The sequence below is a fragment of the Rhinatrema bivittatum genome, chromosome 8, assembly GCF_901001135.1.
Source record: "Rhinatrema bivittatum chromosome 8, aRhiBiv1.1, whole genome shotgun sequence".
NCBI classification, from domain to species: domain Eukaryota; kingdom Metazoa; phylum Chordata; class Amphibia; order Gymnophiona; family Rhinatrematidae; genus Rhinatrema; species Rhinatrema bivittatum.
The window spans coordinates 182,829,907-182,856,019 of record NC_042622.1 but is presented as its reverse complement, the minus strand read 5'-3'; the positions used below and the strand labels follow the sequence as shown (position 1 = coordinate 182,856,019).

Here is a 26,113-nt window from a genome sequence, read left to right as displayed (position 1 = left end):
ACCATCGATATTTATATCCGATAGTGCCGATAGATATATCCGAGAGTGCCACCTGTAGTCCCTTAATATTTCTAGGTCTCCAGGAGATGGTAGAAGTGCAAACCTGCATTTCCTAGCGTGTGTAGCCAGATGGACTCAGGACCAATGGGTTATGTGCTGCCCTGCTAGCAGATGAGGACGGAGTCAGGTTTCAAAGCTGAATCACCTTAGATATACCCCTGCAGTGACCTCAGCCATCCAGTATCTCTCTGTCTCCTAGCAGATGTGGATGGGCTATCCCCACACCAGCAGTGGTGTTTAGCGGGATTGCAGTACTAGTTTGAAGAAGAAAATGTACCTTTAAATTGGAAAAAGATCGAGCCCTGCACTCCTGTGGTGATACCTAAATTCCTGAGGCAGTTTTCGAGATCCCTCAAAGGAGTGCCTTGGTCCGGTAGCCGGTCCCTGGTATGGACTTTGCTGCTGAAACAGCTGAAAGGCAGCGGGTGCAGGAAGCCGAGTGCGGTGGTGATGGCCTAAGCCCTCTCCCCCCACAGCCAAAGACGTCTCTGAACTCAGCCGGTAAGTGCTGAGCCCAGGTAAGTAGAGAAGAACTCCTCTGATTCAAAGACATGGAAGGGCTTAGGTAAGTCTTTCTTCTGGTCTCCTTGCTCGGTGTGCCATACCGGTGACGATCCCGATCCTGTTAGGGCAAGGAAAAGGGGTTTCAGAGTAGGTTGAGCAGCCCTCTGATGGGCTAGGCCCTGCTTCAGGCTTGGTGGATACTCCACGAGGCAGGCCATGGCAGCGCCATCTTGCATGTGATTTGGGGCTGCGCCATTTTCCCCCATTGACAATCGATGCACGCGGTGCGATCCGGCCCTTTGTGCGCCTAATGCGCACATAAGTGTGCAAACACCTCTGCGCATAACCGCGCGCATAAGCATACGTATACATTCGTGCAAAACCGGACGCTTATACTTATGCTCGTTGGGGCGGATTTGTGCACACTTGAGCTCAGGCGCTAACCGGCTGAATGCACAAGCTACAGTGTACTATGGCTCCGGCAACAAAGAAGCACAAGCTACACTCCTTTTGTGCTGCCTGCCATGTTAGGGCTGCACAGTCTGACCTAGAATCCTTCCTGTGTCAGCACTGTGAGGAAGCACAGGGAAGACTGGACTCTCAGAACTTCTCCAAGCCTGGCCCCTCCCAGTCGGAGGTCGGGTCAGCCAAGACCTTATCTAGTGGCACCTCGGATCTGAGCAATCCCGGGGCTGCATCCTCCCTGGGAGAGGACAGTTCAACGGCCCCTACCCCAGTTCCTCCTGGGCTAGGTATGCACCCTGCGACCTTTTCTTGGGTGGAATTCTTTCAGGGCATTCAAGCCTTTGTTCAGGCGTAGTCAGCTGCTGCTGCCACTGCCCGGTCTGAGCCCCAGCTGGGAAGGCCTAGCCTTGGAACTTGCCTCGCCTCACCAAAGGTATCCCTGATAGGGACCCAGACACCACGGACGACGAAGGGGATGCAGACTCATTGGAAGACGGGAAAATTCCTCCAGGCCTGGAGCCATACCAGACCATGCTATGGTTTTTCCGAAGAGATGAATTGCAGGCTCTGGTCTCGCAGACCCTGAAGACCCTGGGGAGTTCCCAGCACGGACCCTATGTCGGAACCAAAGAAGAATCCCATCTTGTTGTCTCTACGAAAAGCCTCTTGCTATTTCCCAATGCTGGAAGCTATCCAGGAGTTGATTGATCTGGAGTGGGATGCCCGGGAAGCCAGTTTTAAAGGAGTTCGGGCTTGGAAGCCTTGTACCCCCTGGACCCGGCGGTCAAAGAACACCTGCGATTTCTGAAAGTGGATGCTCTGGTCTGTGCCATCTCAAAATGAACAATTATCCTAGTAGAAGGAGGAGTGGCCTTGAAGGATGCATGTGATAGGCGGTTGGAGTCCATCCTTAAGCAAGCCTTTGACGCGACAGCAATGACACTGCAGATCGCTTCCTGTTGTGCCCTGGTGGCTCGTTCATGTCTGCTTCTCTCTCAAGACAGGCAGATAGCTCAGGGGTGCATTCCAGAGAGGTGATAGAGTCCACCATGGCCTTCCTAGTGGATGCAAGCTCTTACCTAGTGCGTACATCGGCCAGAGGAGTAGCCTCAGTGGTGGCGGCCAGAAGACGGCTATGGCTGCGAAGTTGGTCAGCGGACGCAACCTCTAAGGCAAACCTCAAAGGATGCCCTTAAGGGATCCCTCCTATTCAGAAGCGAATTAGAAAAGCTAGCCAGTAAGTGGGGTGAATCCTCCAGTGCCTTGGCTACTAGAAGATAAAAAAAAAAGAGGTTGCAGCACCCCTAGCCCATGAGGGGTCAGGCCAGGGGCTCCCAGTGCTTCTGGCCCTACATTTCAGACATCTCAGCCCTTGGGAAGGTATCAGTCCTTTCGGAGCCAACAACCAAAAAGAGGAACTGGTTCGGGCTCAGGTTCGATCCGAACTTCCCAATGAAGTCTGGCCAACCCATCCACGGGACGAGGAGATAGAAGAGGGATAGTCAGCCTATCAGAGGTGGGTTGAGATCACATCAGGCAAATGGGTACTGGACATCATACGAGAAGGATATGCTCTGGAAATTCTAGCATCCCTTGGGACATGTTCGTGATGTCACCTTGCCATTCCTAGCACAAAAAACTGGCAGTGGAATCCACGTTGATAAGGCTCCTCAGTTTGAGGGCTATAATCTGTGCCCACATCCCAGGAAAATACGGGGCGTTATTTCATTTATTTCATAGTACTCAAGAGTGAGGGTTCGTTTCGCCTCATGGACCGCAAGAGAGTCAATCGTCATCTGCGGATAATTCACTTCCACATGGAAACTCTTCGCTCCATCATAATGGTCATACAACTTGGAGAGTTCCTAACCTCCCCCGGAGGCCTACCTTCATATTCCAATCTGTCAAGACCACCAGCGTTTCCTACGGTTTATGGTACTGGACTGCCATTATCAGTTCCAGGTGTTTCCCTTCGGCCTGGCAACCGCCCACAGAACATTCTCCAAAATTATGGTGGTCGGGGCGATGGCAATGAGGAAAAAAAGGATCCTGGTGCACCCTTACTTAGACGACTGGCTGATCTGGGCGAAGTCATTGGAAGACAGCCTCCAGGTGACCAGAGGGTCAGGTCCCTGCTTCAGGAACTCGGGTCATGAACATGGAGAAGAGCAGCCATGAGCCCTCCCAGTCCTTAGAGTACCTGGGAGTCTGGTTCGACACCAAGCAGGACAAAGTCTTCCTCCCTCCCTCGAGGTTAAGGAAACTGAAGTGCCAAGTTCATTGGTGGTTGAATACAATGTGCCCCAGGGGGTGGAGCTATCTCAGGGTCCTCGGCTTGAAGGCGTCAACCCTGGAGGTAGTACTTTGGGCGAGGGCACACATACAGCTACTCCAGCGCTCCCTTCTGTCATGTTGGAACCCACTGACTCAAGATTACTCGATTCACCTCCACCTACTGATGAAAGTATGTTCTCTGCGTCAGTGGTGGGTACAGGAAGTTCACCTAAGCAAGGGTGTGAGCCTGTCCCCACCGAATTGGTTAGTCCTTACGTCGGATGCCAGCCTCCGAGGGTGGGGAGCTTACTGTCAGGAATTGACAAACCAGGGGCGATGGACCAAGGAAGAGGCGTGCTGGAACATAAACTGCCTGGAAGCACAAGCTGTCAGCTTAGCGATTCTGCAATTCAACTACAGGCTTCGGGGACAGGCAGTCTGCGTGATGTCGTACAATGCAACAACGGTAGCTTACATCAACTGCCAGGAAAGAAACAAAAGCCACCAAGTGTCTTTGCAGATAGACCCCCTTATGGAATGGGTGCAGTTAAATCTACAAGGGATCTCTGCCTCTACCATCACGGAAAAAGACAATGTCCTAGCAGACTTCCTCAGCAGGGAGAATCTGGATCTAGGGGAATGGGCATTGTCAACCAGAGCCTTTCAGCTCCTAGTAGATTGCTGGGGCCTCCCATCCATCAATCTACTAGCCACATGTCGAAATGCGAAGGTCCCCTGATTCTTCAGTCGCAGAAGAGATCAGTGTTCCTAAGGGATTGATGCCTTTGTCCAGACCTGGCCAGAGGAGGACTTACTGTACGCCTTCCCTCAGTGACCTCTGCTGGGCAAGGTCATCGGCAAGAACAAATGCCACAGAGGATTAGTTCTTCTGATGGCCCTGGATTGGCCCAGATGCCCATAGTATGCAAACATCGGAGGCTTTTGGTGGAGAGCCCCCTATGCCTTCCCTCCACACAGGGACCTTCTCCAACAAGGTCTGATCCTTCACAAGGACCCAACTCTGTTTTGTCTTACGGTCTGGCCCTTGGGAGGGTTCACTTGACGAAGCGTGGATATTCGGCGACTGTAATTGCAACCTTGCTCCACGCGAGGAAGTTCTTGACGACCCTTGCGTATGTGCAGATCTGGAGAATATTTGGGGCCTGGTGCGAGCAACGTGGAGTGCCCCCTCCGACAACCAAGAACCCCATGATTCTGGAATTTTTACAGGATGGCCTGAACAGAGGGTTGTGTCTCAACTCCTTGAAGGTCCAGGAGGCAGTTCTCTCCTGTTTCAGGGGTGAGATGAATGGACATCTGTTGACGCATCCGGACTTGGCAAGTTTCCTAAAAGGGGTTAATCACCTCCAGCCACCCTTAAAGTGACCGGTCCCCCTATGGAAACTCAATCTAGTATCGTACTTTTTTAGCAGGGCCTTCCTTTCAGCTGCTGCGCAGTCTGGCTCTACACCTGTTAACGCTGAAGACTGTATTCTTGGTGGTGATATGCTTGGCTCGTTGCATCTCTGAACTACAGGTGCTGTCATGTCGGGAGCTTTTCCTCCGGTTTACTCCAGGAACATTACAGCTTCGCATCGTTCCTTCCTTCTTACCAAAAGTAGTCTCGGAGTTTCACCTGAATCAGTCCATTTCCTTACCATCCCTGGATAAATGCAAGGACATGGAAGACTACCGCCTCTTATGCCACTTAAACATCAGTAGGCTTTTAGTACAGTATCTGGAACGTTTACAACCTGTGTGCAAGACAGACCGTTTTGTTCTTTATGGTGGAAGGAAACAAGACGAAGCGGCTTTACCAGCTACCATAGCATGCTGGATCAAGGAAGTGATTGCGGGAGCTTCTGTAGAGGCAGTGAAGCATTTACCACTTCAGGTTAAAGCTCATTCCACTATGGCCCAAGCAGTATCCTGGGTGGAAGCTAAGCTACTGTCTCGCTTTCTCATCTGTCGAGCAGTGACGTGGTCCTCCCTACACATACCCTTCTCCAGGGTCTATCGCCTGGACATCCAGGTCCGAGAGGATGCGGCTTTTGCAAGGGTGGTAGTAACTGGACTGGGGACAGCCTCCCGCCCCGTTCGGGAGTAGCTTTTGTACATCCCATTATTCCTGAGTCCATTTGGCTACACACTAGGAAATGGAGAAATTACTTACCTGATAATTTTGTTTTCCTTAGTATAGACAGATGGACTCAGCATCCCACCTACAGCTGCCCATGAACAGTACCAAGGAATCGCACATAAGGTAAATATCGATTCCAAGAGGTTATGGGTAAGCTGTCGCCCTATCCCTAGACCAGGGCAACTATAATATCACTGAGATTCAGCGCTTATGTTTGGTTGAGTACAGTTACGGTCACCAATTTTTTTAATCAAGTTTTTAATCAAGTTAAGTTGTATCCAAATTTTACTCAAGCTTTTCGATAGTAAGCCCACAATGGATTTTGAAGAGAATACTGAATGGCCGAGGTCACTGCAGGGATACATCTAAGGTGACATCAGCTTTGAAACCTATCTCCATCTGCTGTCAGGGGAACACATAACCCATTGGTCCTGAGTCCATCTGTCCTCACTAAGGAAAATTAAATCATCAGGTAAATAATTTCTCTGGTCTGGAGTTTGGGCAAAAAAAAAAAAAAGAAACAGAGAAGGAAGATAGAAGATTCCTGGAAGGCTCCCCAAGGTGTTAGGTTCCTTTGTGGCCCATCCCTTGGGGCGAGCAGGGAGTTGGAGAGTCCTGATCTAGCTCGGCCCTTATCGGTCGGGGGGTGGGGGGGTGAAAGCCAGGGGTCCTGGGCTCCCTCACTTACTCTGAGTCCTCACCTCCAGTAGCTGCTCTTTCCTTGTGTCCAGAAGCAAGAAAGTAATAACTTTTCTGTACTTTCCTTGCTGGTGTTTTTCTGTGTCTTTAGAGCCTGTGCCTTTTTAAAAAAAAAAAAAAAAAAAAAAGAGGGAGAAACTCTGCAAGCGGGAGTTCTGAGCTGTGCTGAGTGGCTGTTCTGCTGGGAGGCAGGGCCGGATGAGTGAGGGCAGAAGCCTCCTGATAATTGGGTTGGGTGCTCGTTTGAGGTTGCATTGTACTGCTGGCAGGGTTTCGAGGCAGCAGGGGATATTTTTAGGGCTGACCGCAATTCAGCCCAATGTCCCCTGAGTACAGAGTCTGCTCAAGCTGCCTGTTTGGAGGTGGGTGTGGCCTATGTGACAGATGCTCTCTATGACACAATTTGGACTTTGGCCAGGATTATGGTCTCTGCGGTGGCTGCGTGGAGGCTGTTGTGGTTGTGAAATTGGTCGGCGGATGTGTGGTCTAAGGCCCAGCTGTCAAACATCCACTTCAAGGGCAAGCTGCTGTTCAGAAAAGATCTGGAGAAGCTCATGAAGTAGTTGGGAGAGTTAAAGGGCAATAAGTTACCAGAGGACAAGAAATCCACCTAGAAGTCCTTTTCCCCGCATGCTCGTTTTCGAGACGCAAAACGTTTTTGCTCGAGCAGATCATCTGTGCTGCTGGCACCGAAGAAGGAACTGGGCAGACAGCAGTCCTTTTGGGTGCAGTGTAGTCCTCCTCGAGGCAGTGGTTCCCAGGAGGGAGGGAGAACAAAATTGGCCAATGAAGGTGAGCAGGTCCACTCCTCGCTGGAGGTGGTCAGAGGGAGGCTGTCCCTCTCTTACGAGGAGTGGACCAGTATCACGGCAGACCAGTGGTTGCTGGAGATAAGACTGCTATGCTTTAGAATTTTCTCAGCCACTCAGGGACTCTTTTGTGGTTTCCTGCTGCATCTCCCGTTCCAAATGGGAGGAAGTGCGGGACATGGTACAGTGTCTTCTCAGTCTATTGTTCCAGTACCCCTTCAGGAGAGGGGTCAAGGGAGGTACTCAGTGTATTTCGTGGTTCCCAAGAAAGAGGGTTAGTTTCGGCCTATTCGCAATCTGAAAAAGGTCAATGTTGCCCTTAGGGTGCCCCATTTTTGGATGGAATTGTTACAGACAGTGATAGCGGCAGTATGCAAAGGGGAGTTCTTGTCCTCTCTCTACTTGACGGAGGCCTACCTCCTTATCACCATAAGGGACATTCACCAGAGGTTTCTGAGATTCATGGTTCTCAGAGAACATTTTCAGTTTCGAGCCCTTCCTTTTGCTGGCCATAAGCAATAGAGTAAGCTTTACATTTTGGGCTGGCAACAGCACCGCACACGTTCACCATGGTAATGGTGGCGGCTGCCCTCAGGAAGGAGGGGATTCTGATGCATCCATATCTGGACCATTGGCTCATTAGGGCGAAGTTGGAGGCGGAGTGTTGTTGCTCAGTTTCGCGAGTCATGCAGCTTCTGGAATCACTGGGCTGGGTGATGAATCTTGTGAAGAGTTGTCTGGAGCCAACCCAGTCATTGGAATATCTGGGGGCTTAGTTTGATACCCGGCTGGGGAAGGTATTTCTGACCTTGGAGAGAGTGACCAAATTGCAGGGTTAGGTGCTCCGTCTTCTGCGATCGTTGGTTCCAAGAGTCTGGGACTACTTGCGGGTCCTGGGTTCTATGGCTTCTACACTAGAGTTAGTCCCATGGGCATTTGCTCACATGCGTCCCCTACAGAAGACCCTGTTATCCCAGTGGAACCTGCTTTCAGAGGAATTTCAGCTTCCTTTACTGCTTCAGGTGGATGTCAGATCCAGTCTGTTATGGTGGCTGTCCTGGGACAATTTGGAGAGAGGAAGGCCTTAGAGGTTCCTGACTGGGTAGTGGTGACCACGGATGCCAGCCTCAAAGGATGGAGAGCGATTTGTCAAGGCAGGTCAGCCCAGGGGCTGTGTTCACCAGAAGAGGTGTCCTGGTCCATCAATCGATTGGAGACCAGAGCAGTTCGCAAGGTCTTGCTTGCCTTTCTGCCACTCATTCAGGGGAAGTCAGTGCGAGTGTTTTGAGACAATGATGAAGGTGGTGTACATCAATTGTCAAGGCGGAACAAAGAGTCATCTGGTGGCACATGAGGCACAGGACCTATTTGTTTGGGTGGAGAACCATCTATCGAGGATCGCAGCCTTGCACGTGGCTGGGGTGGACCACGTGCAAGCATATTATCTAAGCAGGGAGCAGCTAGATCCCAGGGAGTGGGAGTTGTTGGCGGAGGCCTTTGCCCTGATTTAGGACAGATGGGGAAGCCGGACTTGGACCTCATGGCGGTTCTAGGGAATGCAAAGGCGGCTCGGTTCTTCACTCGCAGGAGAGAGTCTGGCTCCGAGGGAATTGACGCAATCGTTCAACCTTGGCCGACAGGGCTGTTGCTGTACGTATTCCCCCCTGTGGTGTCTAATACAGAGTGTGTTGCATCGCATAGAGCTTCATCTGGGCAGAGTAATTCTGGTGGCACCCGAGCGGCTGCACCAGCTTTCGGATCTGGTTTATCTAACTGTGGATGGGCCTGTGCGTCTGGTGTTTCTGCCAGGTTTGTTGCGGCAGGGACCTATATTTTCAAACAGGACAAATTGCTTTTCTCTAGTGGCTTGGTTTTTGAGAGGAGACTGTTCTGCATGAAAGGCTACTTGGAATCTATGATTACTACTTTGCTGCAAGCGCGAAGGACATCCATAATCTCTGGCTTATGTATGAGTGTGGTGAGTTTTTGAAGCGTGGTGCTTGTAGAATAGTTTGCAACCTTTAAGGGTGGAGGTTCCACAAGTTTTATCCTTTTTGCAAAGCAGTCTGCTAAAGGCTTGGCCTATAATTCCCTCCAGGTACAGGTGGCAGCTTTGGAGTCTCTTCTGGGTAAGGTGCGCAGAATGTTGTTGATGGCTCATCTGGATGTCATGTGTTTCCTAAAAGGGGCAAAACATCTGTATCCTTCGGTCAGGAATGTGTGTTGGCCTGGAACCTTAACCTGGTGCTTCGAGTTCTGTGTGGTCCTCTGTTTGAGCCATGTAGGAGGGCATTCTTGAAGGATCTAACCTTGAAGTCTGTGTTCTTAGTGGCAATCTGCTTGGCCAGGAGGATATTGGAGGTACAAGCGCTGTCATGTAGAGTTTCTTTTTTGAGGATTTCGGAGGATGGGGTGTTGCATACGGTTCCTTCCTTTTTTTCTAAAGTGGTTTTGTCTTTCCATCTTAACCAGACAGTTGAGCTTCCAGCCTTTCCGAATTTGCCTTCAACCAATCCGGTAGCAAAGGAGTTGCATCTCTTAGATGTGCGACAAGGGCTTTTGCAGTATCTCAAGGTGACAAATGCCTTTTGGAGGTCGGATCATCTGTTTGTCCTTTCTAAGGGAGCAAAGAAGAGAAATAAAGCTTCCATGTGCATGATTGCCAGATGGCCGAGAGAGGCTATTAGATCAGCTTATCTATGTAAGGGTTGTTTAGCTCTGGAAGGGTTGCGAGCACATTCTACCAGGGCGCAGGCAACTTCCTGGGCAGAGTGTCAGTTGTTATTGCCATGAGATTTGTCGGGCTGCGACATAGTCTTCTCTTCACACTTTCACCAAGAATTACTGCGTGGATGTGTGGGCACCAGACGAGGGGTCTTTTGGGGAAAGTGTGTTGCACTCGGGTCTTTAGGGTTCCTGCAGTATGGGGGAGCTTGGGTACATCCCACTTGTCTGGACTGATCTGGGGTACAAACAGGAAAGGAAAATTTGTTCTTACCTGATAATGTTTGTTCCTGTAGTACCACAGATCAGTCCAGAGACCCATCCCCTTTTTTCAATAGACTTCCTCGTTTCTGGTTGTAGAGACAGTATGTAAACATATGCAGAGTTACTGAAAGTGTACATAAGTTAATATGTTCCTATGTTTTCTGATGCAAAGAGCCCTGGTTATAGGGGGCTCCAACTGTATTCTCTTCTCGCCCTTAGTTTGCTTAGGGTTTGTTAATTTGAGCATCTTGGCTTGGGCGCAGGTCAATACTGATGGCATTCTCGGTTATGTAGCAGCGCCTCAAAGTTTTGTTCTCTGCCTCCATCTGCTGGTAGGGATGCAAAACCCACTTGTCTAGACTGATCTGTGGTACTACAGGAATGAAAACTATCAGGTTAAGAACAAATTTTCCTTTATTTGCTATTTTATTTAAATATGACCTTGATTCACATTGTAAAGAGTGTATTGCCCCTGGCCATAGTATGCTCTGGGAAGATCATCTATCTGGGGAGGAGCAGGAGGCAATGCATGGATCCTGCTTCGATGCACTGATGTCTAAGTGATGTGAATGGCTCATACACAGTGCTCATTTAACCTCACATAGAAGCAGAGTATGTGACAGCTGATGAGCACTGTTAGGTCCATCGGGTTGCCCAATTTGGTTCCTCGTGCAATGCCAAGTGCCACTTAGCAAGAGCACTGCTTGCAGCCTTTTGTTTTGTGCAAATTTAAAAAATCCTATGAGCTTAAGATACATTTTGAAAGTTATTGCATTCTGTGGAGGAATTCATCCTATATTCATGAGCTGTCTCCCCTTCCCAGCATGATAAATCAGATGAGAGCAATGTTCCATAGCATGAGGCACTACCAGAGATTCCTTCTGTATTATAATGTAGGTATGTGACTTTAGAAAGAGATACATAATCAAACCTATGTGCACATATGACCATATTACGGAATAAAAGGAGAGGTGAAGGGAGGCGGTGAAAAATGCTGGAAACAGAGAGGGCTTTCCTTCTAGTTCAGCTAGTAGAAGTGGGTATGTTAGCTCAATGACTTGGAGGGGGGTCTGAGGTTTGCAAATTGAGATGTTTAGATCCTGTTTTGGGCAAACTCAGCTGAAGCACGGTGGCATGTGCAATCATGTGGCATTGCTGTTGAAGTGCCCTAGCTGGACAGTGTTCCTGAATTTTACTCATATGAATGGAAGCAGAACTGAGCAGAATTTAAACTTTAATTGGTTTTGAAGGCCCAACAATTTTCTCCTTCTCTTTTGGGCTTGCAGCTCAATCAAAACCAGGCGTGGGATCCAGTGCCAGGAGCCTTCATTCACAATTATGTGGTGATTTTTTCTCCCTGACCATCTTTGGCTGGGAGCCAGGCACCAAGGCTTCTTTTTGGACTCTGCAATTAGGATCCCTAAGTCCAGCCACTAGATGTGACATGTTGTGCAATGTCAGAGGCTGCAAAGGCTGTGAACATTACTTCCCCGGTATCCCCTGAGAATTGAACCCAGGTCCTATACATGGCAATGGACAGCATTGCCATTGGGTTCGCCCGTTTTGAAGGAAACTTAAAAAACAGAGTAACATCAGATGTCACCTTCATTTGCTGGTCATCAGCAAATGATGGGGAGCCTTTACTTAATTATAAAATTGCTATTGTCTGTTTCAGGTAGTACTGGATTCCTGGAGGCTTCTGTCATGGGCTGCTCTTGCTCTTATCATGGACTTAAGTTGTAGCTCTAGGGGAAAATTTTTAGTAGTCTGTAAATGGAATAATTACCACCATGGGATGGGTAGTATGGACATGAAGGAAGCCATAACTCCCATCTGTCTCTTTCTACCATACAATTAGAAAAAACGATGCTTGTAATTTTCATTTGCAGACACATTTAAATGGTGAGGAGGCACTAGCAGTAACGATATTATCCATGAATTCTTTAGCACTTTACTCTTATTGAGCATGCGCTAAGATATTTAATGAAGTCTCTGACCCAGTATTTGATTGTTTGGGAAGATTGAGGGCCTTCTGGAGAGCAAGACTGCCCAAACCAACTTACTCTCTACTGGCCTAGCGCTCGTTAATATGCCATTATTTCCACCAGAGGGCAATGTGTTAAACAATGTTTCCATCTCCAAAATATGTTGCGTAGATCTACCGTAATTTTAAAATGAATAAAATTGCTGAATAGGAACGTGAGAGCCCTGAAGATCAATAGGGATTTTTTTTTTGAAGTAGAGATGGAATTATTTTTTTATAACTGTATCAGAATGCTGAATTTCTTTTAGCAAATACATATGTTAAATCTTAGTAGCTATTCACTGATCAGTACAAAGTTTTCTAACAAAATAATGCCCTTAGCTTGTACAATCATAATGTAATTACATGTATAATCAGCATTGCAATGCTGAATTAGAAACTCCAGCGTTCGGAGGCATGTTAGAAAGGCATATGATGTGTGTGCCCAAGGTACATACTAGTGGTAGACAATCTATTTAGACAACTTAAACATGCTTAATTGCTACGTTACAATGATAAAATGTTCTTAAATGTGTTACTTTGTGTAGTGTTCTGTGCTGATGAAGTTCTGGGATTTTTCTTCAGAGTCTTCCATTCAAAGACAAAAGAACAAATCGTAAATTTAAAGACAAACCTACAGACTTGGAAACCAGACTTGGAAACCAGAAGTACCTGTTGCTGTCCATGGTGAAGTTGATTCATGGAGATCCAAAGCTTTTGCTTTATGTGAGTAAACCTTGGGTTTGACCTGGCAGTTTCCCCCCTGCTCCTTTGTATTTTCAACTCAGTCAGGGCAGGGATCTGGCACCATGAGCCTTCATTTGTATATATCCAGGAGTTTCTCCTCTGTTTATATCCCCATCCCAACATATGCATAGTTTGGTCATTGGAGTGATGGTCCTGGGCTGGGAGCCATACGCTAGGGATCCTTTCATAATGCTGTAATAGTGGACCCTGAATCCGGCCACCAGGTGTCGTCCTTAGGCAGTGACCATGACTCCATCTACCCTGGGGCTCCCCACTTCCCGGTGTTGTGAACGCTGCCTCCGCAGCATCCCCAACCTACCTGGGGAGCAGAAAACCCAGCTTGGGGATTGAATTGGGGACCTTATGCATGGCATTTCAAAGCACAGGCCTGGTTCCAGCCTTACCAGTTGTATTTGGTAGATAAAATACAACTCTGAAGTGCTGCTCCTTTTTGTTTATTTTTAAAAGACATTTCTTTAATGATTTTAACCATCTTAGAACCAACAATAAAGTGATAAAATCAGAACAAAACAAGGAGTCTGCATTTTCTTATACAGTAAGGATACAATTCCAATCCACAGACCATAGGCCTGATAATCCTCAGTTGCCCCATATAACTCATCTTCTCATCCATTCATTTTGAATAAATTAAGCCAGCATTTCCAGTTGTTAAATTTGTATAGGCATCCCTTTTATGCAGATAAATTCCTTTCTCCCAGGACAAGCAGGATGGTAGTCCTCACATGTGGGTGACGTCAGCAGACGGAGCCCTATCACGAAAAACTTTTCTGTCAAATTTTCTAGAACTTTTGACTGGCACACTGAGCATGCCCAGCATGCCATAATCCCTGTAGCCACAGGGGTCTCCCTTTAGTCTCTTTTTTTTTTCCGCGCTGCAGGTTGCCTCGTGGTTAGGAGCTCTGAGAATTTTCTCACTACTTTTCCTCATGGAAAAACTTGGTTTTCTTCACAAAAAAGTTCCCTCATAGGGGTCTCCCATTGTGACATCATTTTCTCGTTGCTCGGTGAGTAATTCCCACCGTCTTCGTCTGTTCCTGCTACGTTGTCCTCTGTTCCCGCAGGCCACCGACTGTTTTCGCAGCCCTCTTTTCCGCCATGGCGACGGGCTTTAGAAAATGCCCGGAGTGTCCGTGTACCATGTCGATTACTGACCCGCATGATGTTTGTGTGTTGTGCCTCGGCTCAGCACACGATGTACGTCGATGCCCTAGCTGCGCTTAAATGACCCTGAAGGGCAGTTGTGCCCGCCTGGACAAAATGGAGTCCCTTTTCAAGATAAAACTGACTCCATCGACGTCCACCCAGTCATCACCGGCATGAACATCATCAAAATCCATCGATAAACCTCGCCGGGAGCAGCAAGGCAGCGGTGACCGTCCATCACAGACTACATCCAGGGCATCGGCATCGTCGTCCTCTGTGCCGGAGAAGGACCGGACCGAGCACCGAGGGAAACACAGTCCCTGTCACAGACACCACATCTGCATCGATGGCTATCGAGCCGGTTGCGAAGAGGGCATGGGCAGAGGAGCCTCCAACCTCTTCTGCATTCGAGACCCCGAGGCGATCCCCACTGATATCGGTGCCGGGTACTGAGCCCCCACAGATTCCTGTGGAGGTGCCAGTAGCGCCTAACCTGCCTCCCCCTGCAGCTGCGTTACCTATACCAGCTTCCAGGGAGGAGCTGGACATACTTGTCCAACAAGCCGTCATCGATGCCCTCCGGAACCTTCATCTACCATCGATGCTGGCCCCCATACTAACACCGGAGCCATCGTTCTTTACATTGCTGCTCGACCGCCTGGATACACTCATCGGTGCCCTTCTGACCCAGCCTGGGCCATCGGTACCAAGGCGACCTATTGAGTCTCCAAAACCCCCGATACCCATTCCGAGGTCCTCGGAGGATGAAGGCATGGACTCTATTCCTATTCCAGCTCCGCTTCCACTGATGCCGGAACTGGTTCCTGGTCCGTCGGGGCTCTCGGGATCGAGGCACCCACGGTTCCCTTCGATGCCATCGATGCCACCGCATCTTCCATCGAGGCCTCCATCGATGCCTGCACATCCTGGAATATGAAGCCTTTTCCCTCCCTCAGGATCTCAGCTAGAGACCCCGTATGATCCATGGGAGAATGTTGACACTGACACTTCTACTGAAGACATACTTTCAGAGCCATCTCCTCCAAAAGACCTCTCCTTTGCTAATTTTATAAAGGAAATGTCAGAAACCATCCCTTTTGACCTAGTCACCGAAGAGGACACACGTCACAAGACATTGGAAGTCCTTCAATTTGTAGATGCCCCCAAAGAAATTATGGCCATTCCTGTCCACGAAGTGCTCTTGGATCTGCAACATCGCCTTTGGGAGCCACCCTTGCACTGTCCAACCAGTTAATAGAAAGACAGCTGCAACTTATCTGGTCCAGCACACTCCAGGGTTTCAGAAGCCACAACTACCCCACCAATCAGTGGTAGTGGAATCTGCGCAGAAGAAGGCCAAGAGACTGCGCCTCCATTCTTCAGCTCCCCCTGGAAAGGACCAAAAATTCTTGAATGGTTTGGGTCGAAAGGTCTTTCAGGACTCTGTTAGTGTCACGCATAGCTGCCTATCAATTGTACATGACATGATACCAGAAGAACCTGTGGAAGCAGGTCCAAGGGATAGTGGACTCTCTCCCTCAACAACAACAAGAAAACCTCACTGCCATTCTCCAGAAAGGCCTTGAGGCAGGAAAACATGAGGTCAGAGCTGCATATGATTCCTTTGAGACAGCGTCTCTCTTATCAGCAACAGGAATCAGTGCCAGAAGATGGGTCTGGCTTAAGGCATCTGACTTGCGAACAGAAGTCCAGGACAAGCTCACTGATCTCCCGTGTACCAGAGATAATCTCTTTGGCGACAAGATACAAGATGCAGTGGCTCAACTAAAAGATCATCATGAGACCCTGCGTCAACTTTCCACAGTGACTACTGAAACTCCCTCCTCTGCTCGAAAAACCACGAGAAGGAACCCTAGAAGGACCCTTTTTTCTCACAGGACAAGCAGGATGGTAGTCCTCACATACGGGTGATGACATCAGGATGGAGCCCAATCACGGAAAACTTCTGTCAAAGTTTCCAGACCTTTGACTGGCCCCTACTGGGCATGCCCAGCATGGCACTAACCCTGCAGCCAGCAGGGGTCCCCCTTCAGTCTTCTTTTTTCCGCGCAGCAGTAGCCTTGCGGTTTAGGAGCTCTGAACACATTCCTGACAGGAATTTTCCTCATGGACTTATTTAAAATTATTTTGCCCCACAGGGGTCCGTCCCTCTAACTTTTCTCAGGCCGCGGTACTCTGGTAAGTTTTTCACCGTTTTTCGTCTATTACAGTCGAGTTTGGCCCTCGCGGCCTACTGGCCGTCGACCATACCGTGGCTCAATTTTTTTCTATGGCCATGGCGTCGGGTTTTCGTCGGTGCCCAGACTGTACTCGCACCATGTCTATCACAGACCCACATAGAGTCTGTGTAATGTGTTTAGGCCGTGAGCATGATGTCCTGACTTGCACCAAATGTGCCCTCATGACACCAAAAGGTCGCAAAGCCAGAATGGAGAAGATGGGACTCCTTTTCCGTGCTCACACCCCGACGCCGTCCATTGCATCGATGTCATCGGAACCGGCTCCGTCGAAGTCGCACCACCATCAACAACCGTCCGGTGACCGCCTGCCATCGACGTCTTCATGGCCATCGACTCCCATTTCTCCCCCTCAAGATCGAGGGGATCGAAGGGAGAAACATCGCCATCGAAATTCTCAGACCGTCGAGGGAGTGAAATCATCGACTCTCCACCGTCCGAGCCACCATCGAAGATGACACGTCCAGGAACGGCACAGACCACTCCTGCGACCGGGACATCGAGGCCACCCTCACCTGATCGGGGTTTGGGAGTCTCGATGCTGCCTGTAAAGGTGGTCCCTCCGACTGTGCCTCAGCCTCCCTCTTCCGTCATGGAGCTGGAGCTGATTGCCCCAGGTCTTCGGGAAGAATTGGACCGGCTGGTCCAGGAGGCCATCAACAAGGCGATGCAATGACTCCAGGTCCCTCCGGCACAGACACCGGCACCGAGAGTGGAACCGGTCACCGACCCGATTCCAGCAGCGCTGGCACAGCTGCTATCCCGGATGGAGGCGCTCATGACTGCCCTTCCACCGGTAATTCCCGGGTCTCCGATGGCCCCGGTGCGCTCCCCGATGACAGCTTCATCGGGAGGAGAAACACTGTTTCGTATTCCTCCTTTGGGGGTATTACCTCAGCCATCAATGCCATGTCATCCCTCGCCACCGATTCATTCATTGGGAGTGATACGCACATCTGCACCATCGATGCCTTCGATGCCGGCATCGATGCCCCCCAGGGCGTCCATGGTGCTCCCGGTGATTCCTTCGATTTTCTCGGCGCCTCAGCCGGGCCCTTTGGGTATCCAACCCCCTTCTCGTCCTACAGGTCAGCCTACTGATCCTTATGACACCTGGGGTGATGATACTTCCACAGACACCGATGACTTACCTTCACCTCCCTCTCCTACTGAAAGTAGAAAGCGTTCTCCTCCAGAGGACCTCTCTTTCATTAATTTTGTGAAGGAAATGTCAGAATTGGTCCCTTTCCAGCTTCAGACGGAGCAAGATGATAGGCACCAGATGATGGAGCTTCTCCAGTTCCTGGATGCCCCTAAAGTGATCACTTCTATTCCCATTCATCAAGTTCTTCTTGACCTCCTTAAAAAGAACTGGGAAAACCCTGGATCCATTGCCCCAGTACACAGAAAGGCTGACACTACTTATCTGGTACAGTCAGCCCCTGGCTTTCAAAAATCTCAGCTTGACCACCACTCAGTTGTGGTGGAATCGGCTCAAAAGAAAGCAAAAAGGACGAAACCACACTCCTCTACCCCTCCTGTCAAGGAACACAAGTTCCTCGACAATATTGGTCGTCGAGTGTTCCAAGGGGCCATGCTTATCTCCAGGATTGCTTCTTACCAGCTGTATATGACCCAATACAACAGGGTCATTTTCAAGCAGATACAGGACTTCTCTGAAACCCTGCCTGACCGCAGGGTTTCAGAGAAGTCCTGTATCTGCTTGAAAATGACCCTGTTGTATTGGGTCATATACAGCTGGTAAGAAGCAATCTTCAAACCCTTGTCAACATGGGGTTTGAGGCAGGAAAGCATGAGATAAGAACAGCTTACGATATCTTCGACACCTCCACTAGAGTGTCTGCAACTGCCATTTCGGCAAGACGCTGGGCCTGGCTCAAGTCTTCTGACCTTCGCCCAGAAGTACAAGACAGGCTCTCTGACCTGCCCTGTATAGGAGATAATCTGTTCAGTGAACAGATTCGCAAATAGTGGCTGAATTAAAGGACCATCATGAGACCCTCAAACAGCTCTCATCGATACCTTCTGACTTCCCTTCTAGACAGCCCTTCAAGAAGGACTCTAAGAAGTCATTCTTCCGCCCAAGGAAGTACTATCCTCCACCAACAAGGTCCCGAGTTACGAGGCCTTATCAGAAATCTCAGCCCCGCCAGCCCCGGAATCAAAAGCCACAAGCAGCTCCCCAGCAGGGGCCTGCTTCAGGTTTTTGACGTTCCCTTGGAGAGCAGCAGCCTGATCCCTCTGCCAGCCATACCAGTGGGAGGTCGATTGTGCCACTTTCATGGCATGTGGCAATCAATCACAATCGACCAATGGGTGCTAGCAATCATTGCTCAGGGTTACCACCTGAACTTTCTTGCTCTTCCACCGGAATCACCACCTCTACAAGCGTGGAGAGTAACCGACCACTCTGTCCCTCTGGAGCAGGATGTTTCCCTTCTTCTCCAGTTAAGAGCAATAGAACCCGTCCCTCTTTCACAACAAGGCCTTGGGTTCTAATCCCGGTACTTTTTGATCCCCAAAAAATCTGGGGGACTTCGTCCAATTCTGGACCTACGTGCCCTCAACAAGTACCTCCAGCGGGAAAAGTTCAAGATGGTAACCCTGGGCTCGCTTCTACCTCTTCTACAAAGAGGAGACTGGCTCTGCTCTCTGGACCTCCAGGATGCGTACACCCATATTGCGATAGCTCCAGCTCATCGCAAGTATCTCAGGTTTTTAGTAGGCCCAAAGCACTATCAATACAGAGTGCTTCCATTCGGCCTAGCATCAGCACCACGAGTCTTTACCAAATGTCTCGCGGTTGTCGCAGCCTTTCTCCGGAAAGAAGGTGTTCACGTCTACCCCAATCTAGACGACTGGTTAATCAGGGCCCCAACCCAGCAAGCTGCTCGATCGTCCCTGGATTTGACCCTACACACTCTAATTTCTCTAGGATTTCTAGTCAATTACGAGAAATCCTATTTAGTTCCATCTCAAACCTTATCGTTCATTGGGGCAGACTTGGACACCTTAAAGGCAAAAGCCTTTCTACCTCAACAAAGAGTGCAAACCCTCGTGTCCCTCGCTCATCAGTTGTAGTCTCAGTATACAGCAACAGCTCGACAATTCCTTGTCCTCCTCGGACACATGGCGTCCTCAGTCCACCTCACACCAATGGTCCGCCTGGCCATGAGAGTCATGCATTGGACTCTGAGGTCACAAAGGATTCAAGCGACTCAGCCTCTGTCAACCATTGTCCACATCACCGACGCACTCCGTCTGTCTCTCACCTGGTGGAAAGATAAGAACAATCTCCTCCAGGGACTGCCTTTTCACCTGCCAGATCCTCAACTCATTCTCACCACCGACGCTTCCAACCTCGGCTGGGGAGCTCATGTGAACTGCAGTCACAAGGATTTTGGTCTCCAGAGGAAGCCAAACACCAGATAAATTTCCTGGAGCTTCGAGCGATGCGATATGCTCTCAGAGCTTTTCAGGATTGCCTATCAAATCACGTCATCCTGATTCAGATGGACAACCAGGTGGCCATGTGGTACATCAACAAGCAGGGAGGCACAGGCTCCTTCCTTCTGTGTCAGGAAGCTGCACAGATTTGGGCGGAAGCGTTCTCCCACTCGATGTACCTCAGGGCCACCTACTTGCCGGGAGTGCACAATGTCTTGGCAGACAAACTGAGTCGTGTCTTCCAACCGCATGAGTGGTCTCTCAATCCATCGGTGGCGAACTCCATCTTCCAGCAATGGGGTCATCCCCAAATAGACCTCTTTGCGTCCCCTCAGAACCGCAAGGTGGATAATTACTGCTCCCTCATTCGCAGCGAGCGCTCTCAGCCCAGAGATGCATTCTCCCTCTCCTGGGCAGCCGGTCTGCTTTATGCATTCCCTCCACTTCCTCTTCTCTCGAAGACTCTCGTGAAGCTCTGTCAGGACAAGGGAACCATGATCCTGATAGCACATCACTGGCCACGCCAAGTGTGGTTTCCCATACTCCAGGATCTCTCCATCCGCAGGCACATTCCCTTGGAACGCACCCGCTTCTAATCACTCAGAACGACGGATGTCTACACCATCCCAATCTTCAGGCCTTGTCCCTGACGGCATGGATGTTGAAAGGTTAATTCTTCAACCACTTAACCTTTCAGATTCGGTTTCTCGTGTCCTGATTGCTTCACAAAAGCCTTCCACAAGAAAATCTTATTACTATAAATGGAAAAGGTACACATCATGGTGTTCTTCGCAATCCCTTGATCCCTTTTCCTGCCCAATCCCAAGGTTTTTGGACTATCTCTGGCACTTGTCGGAATCAGGTCTAAAGACCTCTTCCATCAGAATGCATGTCAGTGCGGTAGCCACTTTCCATAAAGGTGTTGGGGATGTCCCTATATTGGAATAACCCCTCGTAATACGTTTTCTTAAAGGCTTGCTCCATATCAAGCCACCTTTACGTCCTCCAGCCCCTTCTTGGGACCTTAATCTGGTTCTCGGGTGGCTCATGAAACCACCCTTCGAACCTCTTCACTCCTGTGACCTGAAATACCTCACATGGAAAGTGATTTTCCTTTTGGTTATCACTTCAGCTCGCAGGGTTAGTGAGTTACAGGCCTTAGTTACCTATCCACCTTACACTAAACTCCTGCAGGACCAGGCGGTACTCCGCACTCACCCTAAGTTTTTGCCTAAGGTAGTTTCGGAGTTTCACATTAATCAATCCATCATGCTACCTATCTTCTTTCCCAGGCCCCACTCCAACCCAGGGGAACAGGCTCTGCATACCCTTGACTGTAAACGGGCTCTAGCGTTCTACCAAGACCGTACAGTTGCCCACAGCAAGAGCACTTAGTTATTCATCTCTTTCCATCCCAACAAACTGGTTGGCGGACTGCATATCTTTTTGCTATCAGCAAGCAGGCATTCCTTTTCAAGACCGTGTTAAAGCACACTCTGTGAGGGCCATGGCGACTTCAGTAGCACACCTACGATCGGTGCCGCTTCCTAACATTTGCAGGGCTGCCACCTAGAGTTCTCTCCACACTTTCGCAGCCCACTATTACCTAGACAAAGCCGGAAGACAAGATTCCATCTTCGGACAATCTGTCTTGCGTAACCTATTTCCAACGTGACGTACCAACACCCTTCCGCCTGCCTGGTGGGGTTCAGGATGCCCTCTACCAAATTCCATCCCAGTTGTTGTGCCTGTTGCACGCCGTTGGGTACATTTGGTGCATGTTCGGACATCCTCAGCTCTGTACTCACCTATATGTGAGGACTACCATCCTGCTTGCCCTGTGAGAAAGCAAATGTTGCTTACCTGTAACAGGTGTTCTCACAGGACAGCAGGATGTTAGTCCTCACGAAACCTGCCCGCCACCCCGCGGTGTTGGGTTCGTAACGTTTTGTTTTTTTCGGCACTGCCTGTAGCTATCAAATAAGACTGAAGGGGGACCCCTGCTGGCTGCAGGGTTAGTGCCATGCTGGGCATGCCCAGTAGGGGCCAGTCAAAGTTCTGGAAATTTTGACAGAAGTTTTCCGTGACTGGGCTCCATCCTGATGATGTCACCCATATGTGAGGACTAACATCCTGCTGTCCTGTGAGAACACCTGTTACAGGTAAGTAACATTTGCTCTCTCTCACGCAAGTACTACCCTGCTACATCTCGCATGAGACCAGCCAAACCACCTCAGAGAGGACATCCACGGCAGGCCAAGATGCCCAGATCTCAGCCAGCCCCGCAAACAGGCCCAGCCTCTGGATTTTGAAATTTGTCCAGAGAACAGCAGCCACTCTACAATCCAAGACCAGAATTGCCTGTAGGAGGTCGGCTACACCACTTTATCACCAACTGGCGCCGCATTACAACTGACCAATGGGTAATATTCATCATAACCCAGGGATACCATCTAAATTTCCTCATGGTACCCCCGTATTCACCACCCAATCTACTGTGGATCCAAAGAGATCACACAAACCTTCTAGACTCAGAACTGTTCACTCTCCTGAGCGCCAGGGCTGTGGAAACTGTTCCCCTGGCACAGCAGGGCAGAAGGTTCTACTCCCGCTATTTTCTAATTCCAAAGAAATCAGGCAGTCTCCGACCCATTCTAGACCTCTGCAATCTCAACAAATTTCTACAAAAAGAAAAATTCAGGATGGTGTCCCTAGGCACCATGCTTCCCTCTTCTACAACAAAGAGACTGGCTCTGTTCTCAATCTTCAAGACACCTATGCGCACATTCCCATATCCCCACATCACCGCAAATACCTGCGTTATAGTGGGGCATCAACATTTTCAGTATTGGGTTCTGCCTTTTGAACTTGCCACAGCACCCTGTGTATTTACAAAATGCATAGCAGTGGCTGCCGCCCATCTACGCAAAACCAGCATACACGTGTTTCCTTACCTGGACGACTGGCTACTCAAGAGCCAATCCAAGCAAGGAGCTCTCAACACTCTCAAAACTGCTATCAAACTGCTCCACTCTTTGGGGTTTCTCATTTACCAGAAATCCCACCTGATTCAGTCTCACCTCGTTACCTTCATCAGAGCAGATTTGGACACCACAGTCTCAAAGGCCTTCCTGCCCAACGACCGCGCAGACACACTCCAAACTAGCTGCATCTCTGCACATAAAGAAAACAGCTTCAGCCCATCAATTCCTTACATTGCTGGGCCACATGGCTTCCATGGTCCACATCACTCCTATGGCCAGGCTGGCCATGAGAATAACTCAATGGACTTTGAAATCTGTGGCTCCAAGCCACTCAACCTCTTTCATCCCAGATCCATGTAACCAGTTCCACAAGTAACCTTAACCACAGACGCATCCAACTTGGGTTTGGGAGCTCATGTGAGCAATCTTCAAACTCAAGGTACTTGGACACAGCTCGAAGCAAGGTATCAAATCAACTTCCTAGAACTTTGAGCTATACGTTATGCTCTATATGCGTTCAAGGACTGCCTTTCACACAAAGCTGTTCTCATACAAACAGACAACACAGTTGCAATGTGGTACTTGAACAAGCAGGGAGGCACAGGCTCTTATCTCCTCTGCCAAGAAGCTGTGCATATCTGGGCCTGGGCCCTTGCACACTCCATGCATCTCCGGGTCACTTATCTGGCAGGCATACAGAACATAGTAGCAGGTCGCCTCAGTCGCCAGTTTCATTCCCACAAGTGGTCTCTGGATCCTGTGCTAACGAGGAGAATCTTTGAGCGTTGGGGTCAACCAACAGTCGACCTTTTTGCATCCAACCTGAATCACAAAGTGGACAGATTCTGCTCCCTGCACAGACAGCAAAACACATTAGCTATGGACGCCTTTGTTTGCCCCTGGAACACAGGCCTCTTATATGCGTATCCCCTGATACCACTGATAGCCAAAACTCTCGTGAAACTACAACAGGACAAGGGGTCAATGATATTCATAGCCCCGTATTGGCCTCGACAAGTATGGTTTCCCTTGCTTCTTGACCTCTCCATCCAAGAACCAATTCGCCTGGGCACAGCGCCCAATCTCATAACTCAGAACCACTGCATGTTACGCCACCCAAACCTTCAGACCCTGTCCCTCACAGCCTGGATGTTGAAAGCCTGATCCTATAACTGCTCAATCTTTTAACTAAGATTTCTCAAGTGCTTGTACCTTCACGAAAGCCTTCCACACGAAAATCCTATCTTTCTAAGTGGAAAAGATTTACCACGTGATGCACGCAAACATTCCATCTCTATTAGACTATCTCTGGCACCTTTCAGACTCTGATCTCCAGGCTTCCTCTGTGCGTGTACACCTCCGTGCCATCTCAGCATACCACAATGGGGTAGGGGATACCCCGATAACAGTGCAACCGCTTGTAAGTCAGTTTGAGGGGCCTTTTACAACTTAAGCCCCCTCTATGGCCACCAGTTAATGAATGGGACCTAAACGTAGTACTTACAAGGCTCATGCGTTCCACGTTTGAGCCTTTACACTCCTGTGATGTTAAGTTCCTAACATGGAAAGTTCTTTTCCTAGTAGCCATTATATCAACTGGAAGGGTTAGTGAGTTTACAAGCACTTGTCACATACTCACCTTATACCAGGTTCCTCCATGACCGAGTGGTCCTCCGAACTCACCCTAAATTCCTTCCCAAGGTGATAAGACTTTCACCTGAATCAATCTATAGTCTTGCCAACTTTTTTCCCAAGGCCTCACTCTCACCAGGGCGAGAGAGTTTTACACACCTTGGACTGTAAACGTGCACCTGCATTTTACCTAGACCGCACCGCAGTCCATAGGAAATCCACCAAACTCTGTTAAAAAAACAAACCAGGAGTTGCAGTGGGCACACAAACTCTCTCCAACTGGCTTGCAGGCTGTATTGAATTCTGCTATGAAAAAGCGGGCCTTCCTCTCCAGGGTCCGAATCTGTTTTATTTTATTTTTTCGCTTGCACCTTTTGCTACAAATGAGACTGAAGGGAGACCCCTATGGCTACAGGGATTATGGCATGTTGGGCATGCTCAGTGTGCCAGTCAAAAGTTCTAGAAATTTGACAGAAAAGTTTTCTGTGATAGGGCTTCGTCAGCTGAGGTCACCCATGGCAACCTCATTAGCACAATATCTTTCAGTACCGATTTCTGAGATCTGTAAAGCTGCAACATGGAGCTCTCTTCACACATTTGCATCACATTTCTGCCTTGACAAGGAAGGACATCAAGACTCTGCCTTTGGCCAGTCCGTCGTGAAGAACCTATTTCCAGTATAATCCCAACTCCTTCCACATCCATCTGCCATGATTTTCAGGCTGCCTCATTTTCCCAACAGTACACCAGTTGTGCCTGTTACACAAGTTGTATGCTGTTGGTCCAACTAAATATGAGTCTGCCTGTAGTTTGCTAATCACCCACATGTGAGGACTACCATCCTGCTTGTCCTGGTAGAAAGAGTTGCTTACCTGTAACAGGTGTTCTTCCAGGACAGCAGGATGTAGTCCTCATGAAACCCACCCACCACCCCGCGGAGTTGGGTCCGAATCAGTTTTATTTTATTTTTTCGCTTTCACCTTTTGCTACAAACGAGACTGAAGGGAGACCCCCTATGGCTACAGGGATTATGGCATGTTGGGCATGCTCAGTGTGCCAGTCAAAAATTCTAGAAACTTGACAGAAAAGTTTTCTGTGATAGGGCTTCGTCTGCTGACGTCACCCACATGTGAGGACTACATCCTGCTGTCCTGAGAGAACACCTGTTACAGGTAAGCAACTCTGCTTTCTCTTTTGGGATTGTAAATAAAATGTCTGCCATCCAGTCTTGCTTAGCTAGCGCTTATTTATCTTCCTTTGCCGTACTTTTCCCTCCTGGTAAAGCCAGAATCATGCAAAATACCCATACCTTCAACTTCATCCAGACAACCCAATGGAGAGTTAAAGGGTTAAAGAAATTCATATATTGTAAACCTAATTAATGATTAGTGTCCATATGTAACCCCCATTCTGCCACACTATATGGGAGAAAGTGCATACACTATCTCTACACCTCATACAATCCGAAAACTCCTTCCACCCTATTTTGAAAAACCTTTCTGGGGTGCAATAAATCCCGTGTACAAAGTGAATGTGAATTAAGTCTCAACGTAGTATTTATAGTGAGAAATTTTGAAGACCTCAATACATCTTCCCAAGCTTCATCAGAAAAGGTAACACCATCGCCAGCCCATTTCTGACTCCAGTCTTAATGCAAGGGGTGGGAGAATGCAGAGGGAATGTGGTTGGGATTATGTAGAAATCCTCCAGAATTGGAGTCAAAGCAGCCGGTATAGGACCCCACGATATATTCAAGAACTCAATCTGCACATAGCCAGGTTACCAGAACAATTCTAGTCACTTGCCCTTGCTTAGTTTTTGATTTGCTTTAGACTTTCAAAAAGGGCTAAAAGGGAAAGTGATTCTGCAAGAATTTGCTTTGTTGGTTCAGACAGCTG

At 49.0% G+C, this 26,113-nt stretch overlaps 1 protein-coding gene across 9 annotated transcripts in view; it reads left to right on the top strand.

The window, feature by feature from the left end:
• Positions 1 to 26,113, top strand: part of NF1 (neurofibromin 1) — a 527,350-nt gene that overhangs the window by 139,721 nt on the left and 361,516 nt on the right. For all 9 annotated transcript variants that reach the window (XR_003858146.1, XM_029611915.1, XM_029611920.1 and 6 more), the window contains exon 13: positions 12,548 to 12,688. Coding sequence is in view for 8 of the 9 variants with exons in the window: in XM_029611915.1 (XP_029467775.1) it covers positions 12,548 to 12,688 (141 nt within the window). In the remaining variant the exon portion in view is untranslated. The remainder of the gene's footprint in view (positions 1 to 12,547; positions 12,689 to 26,113) is intronic.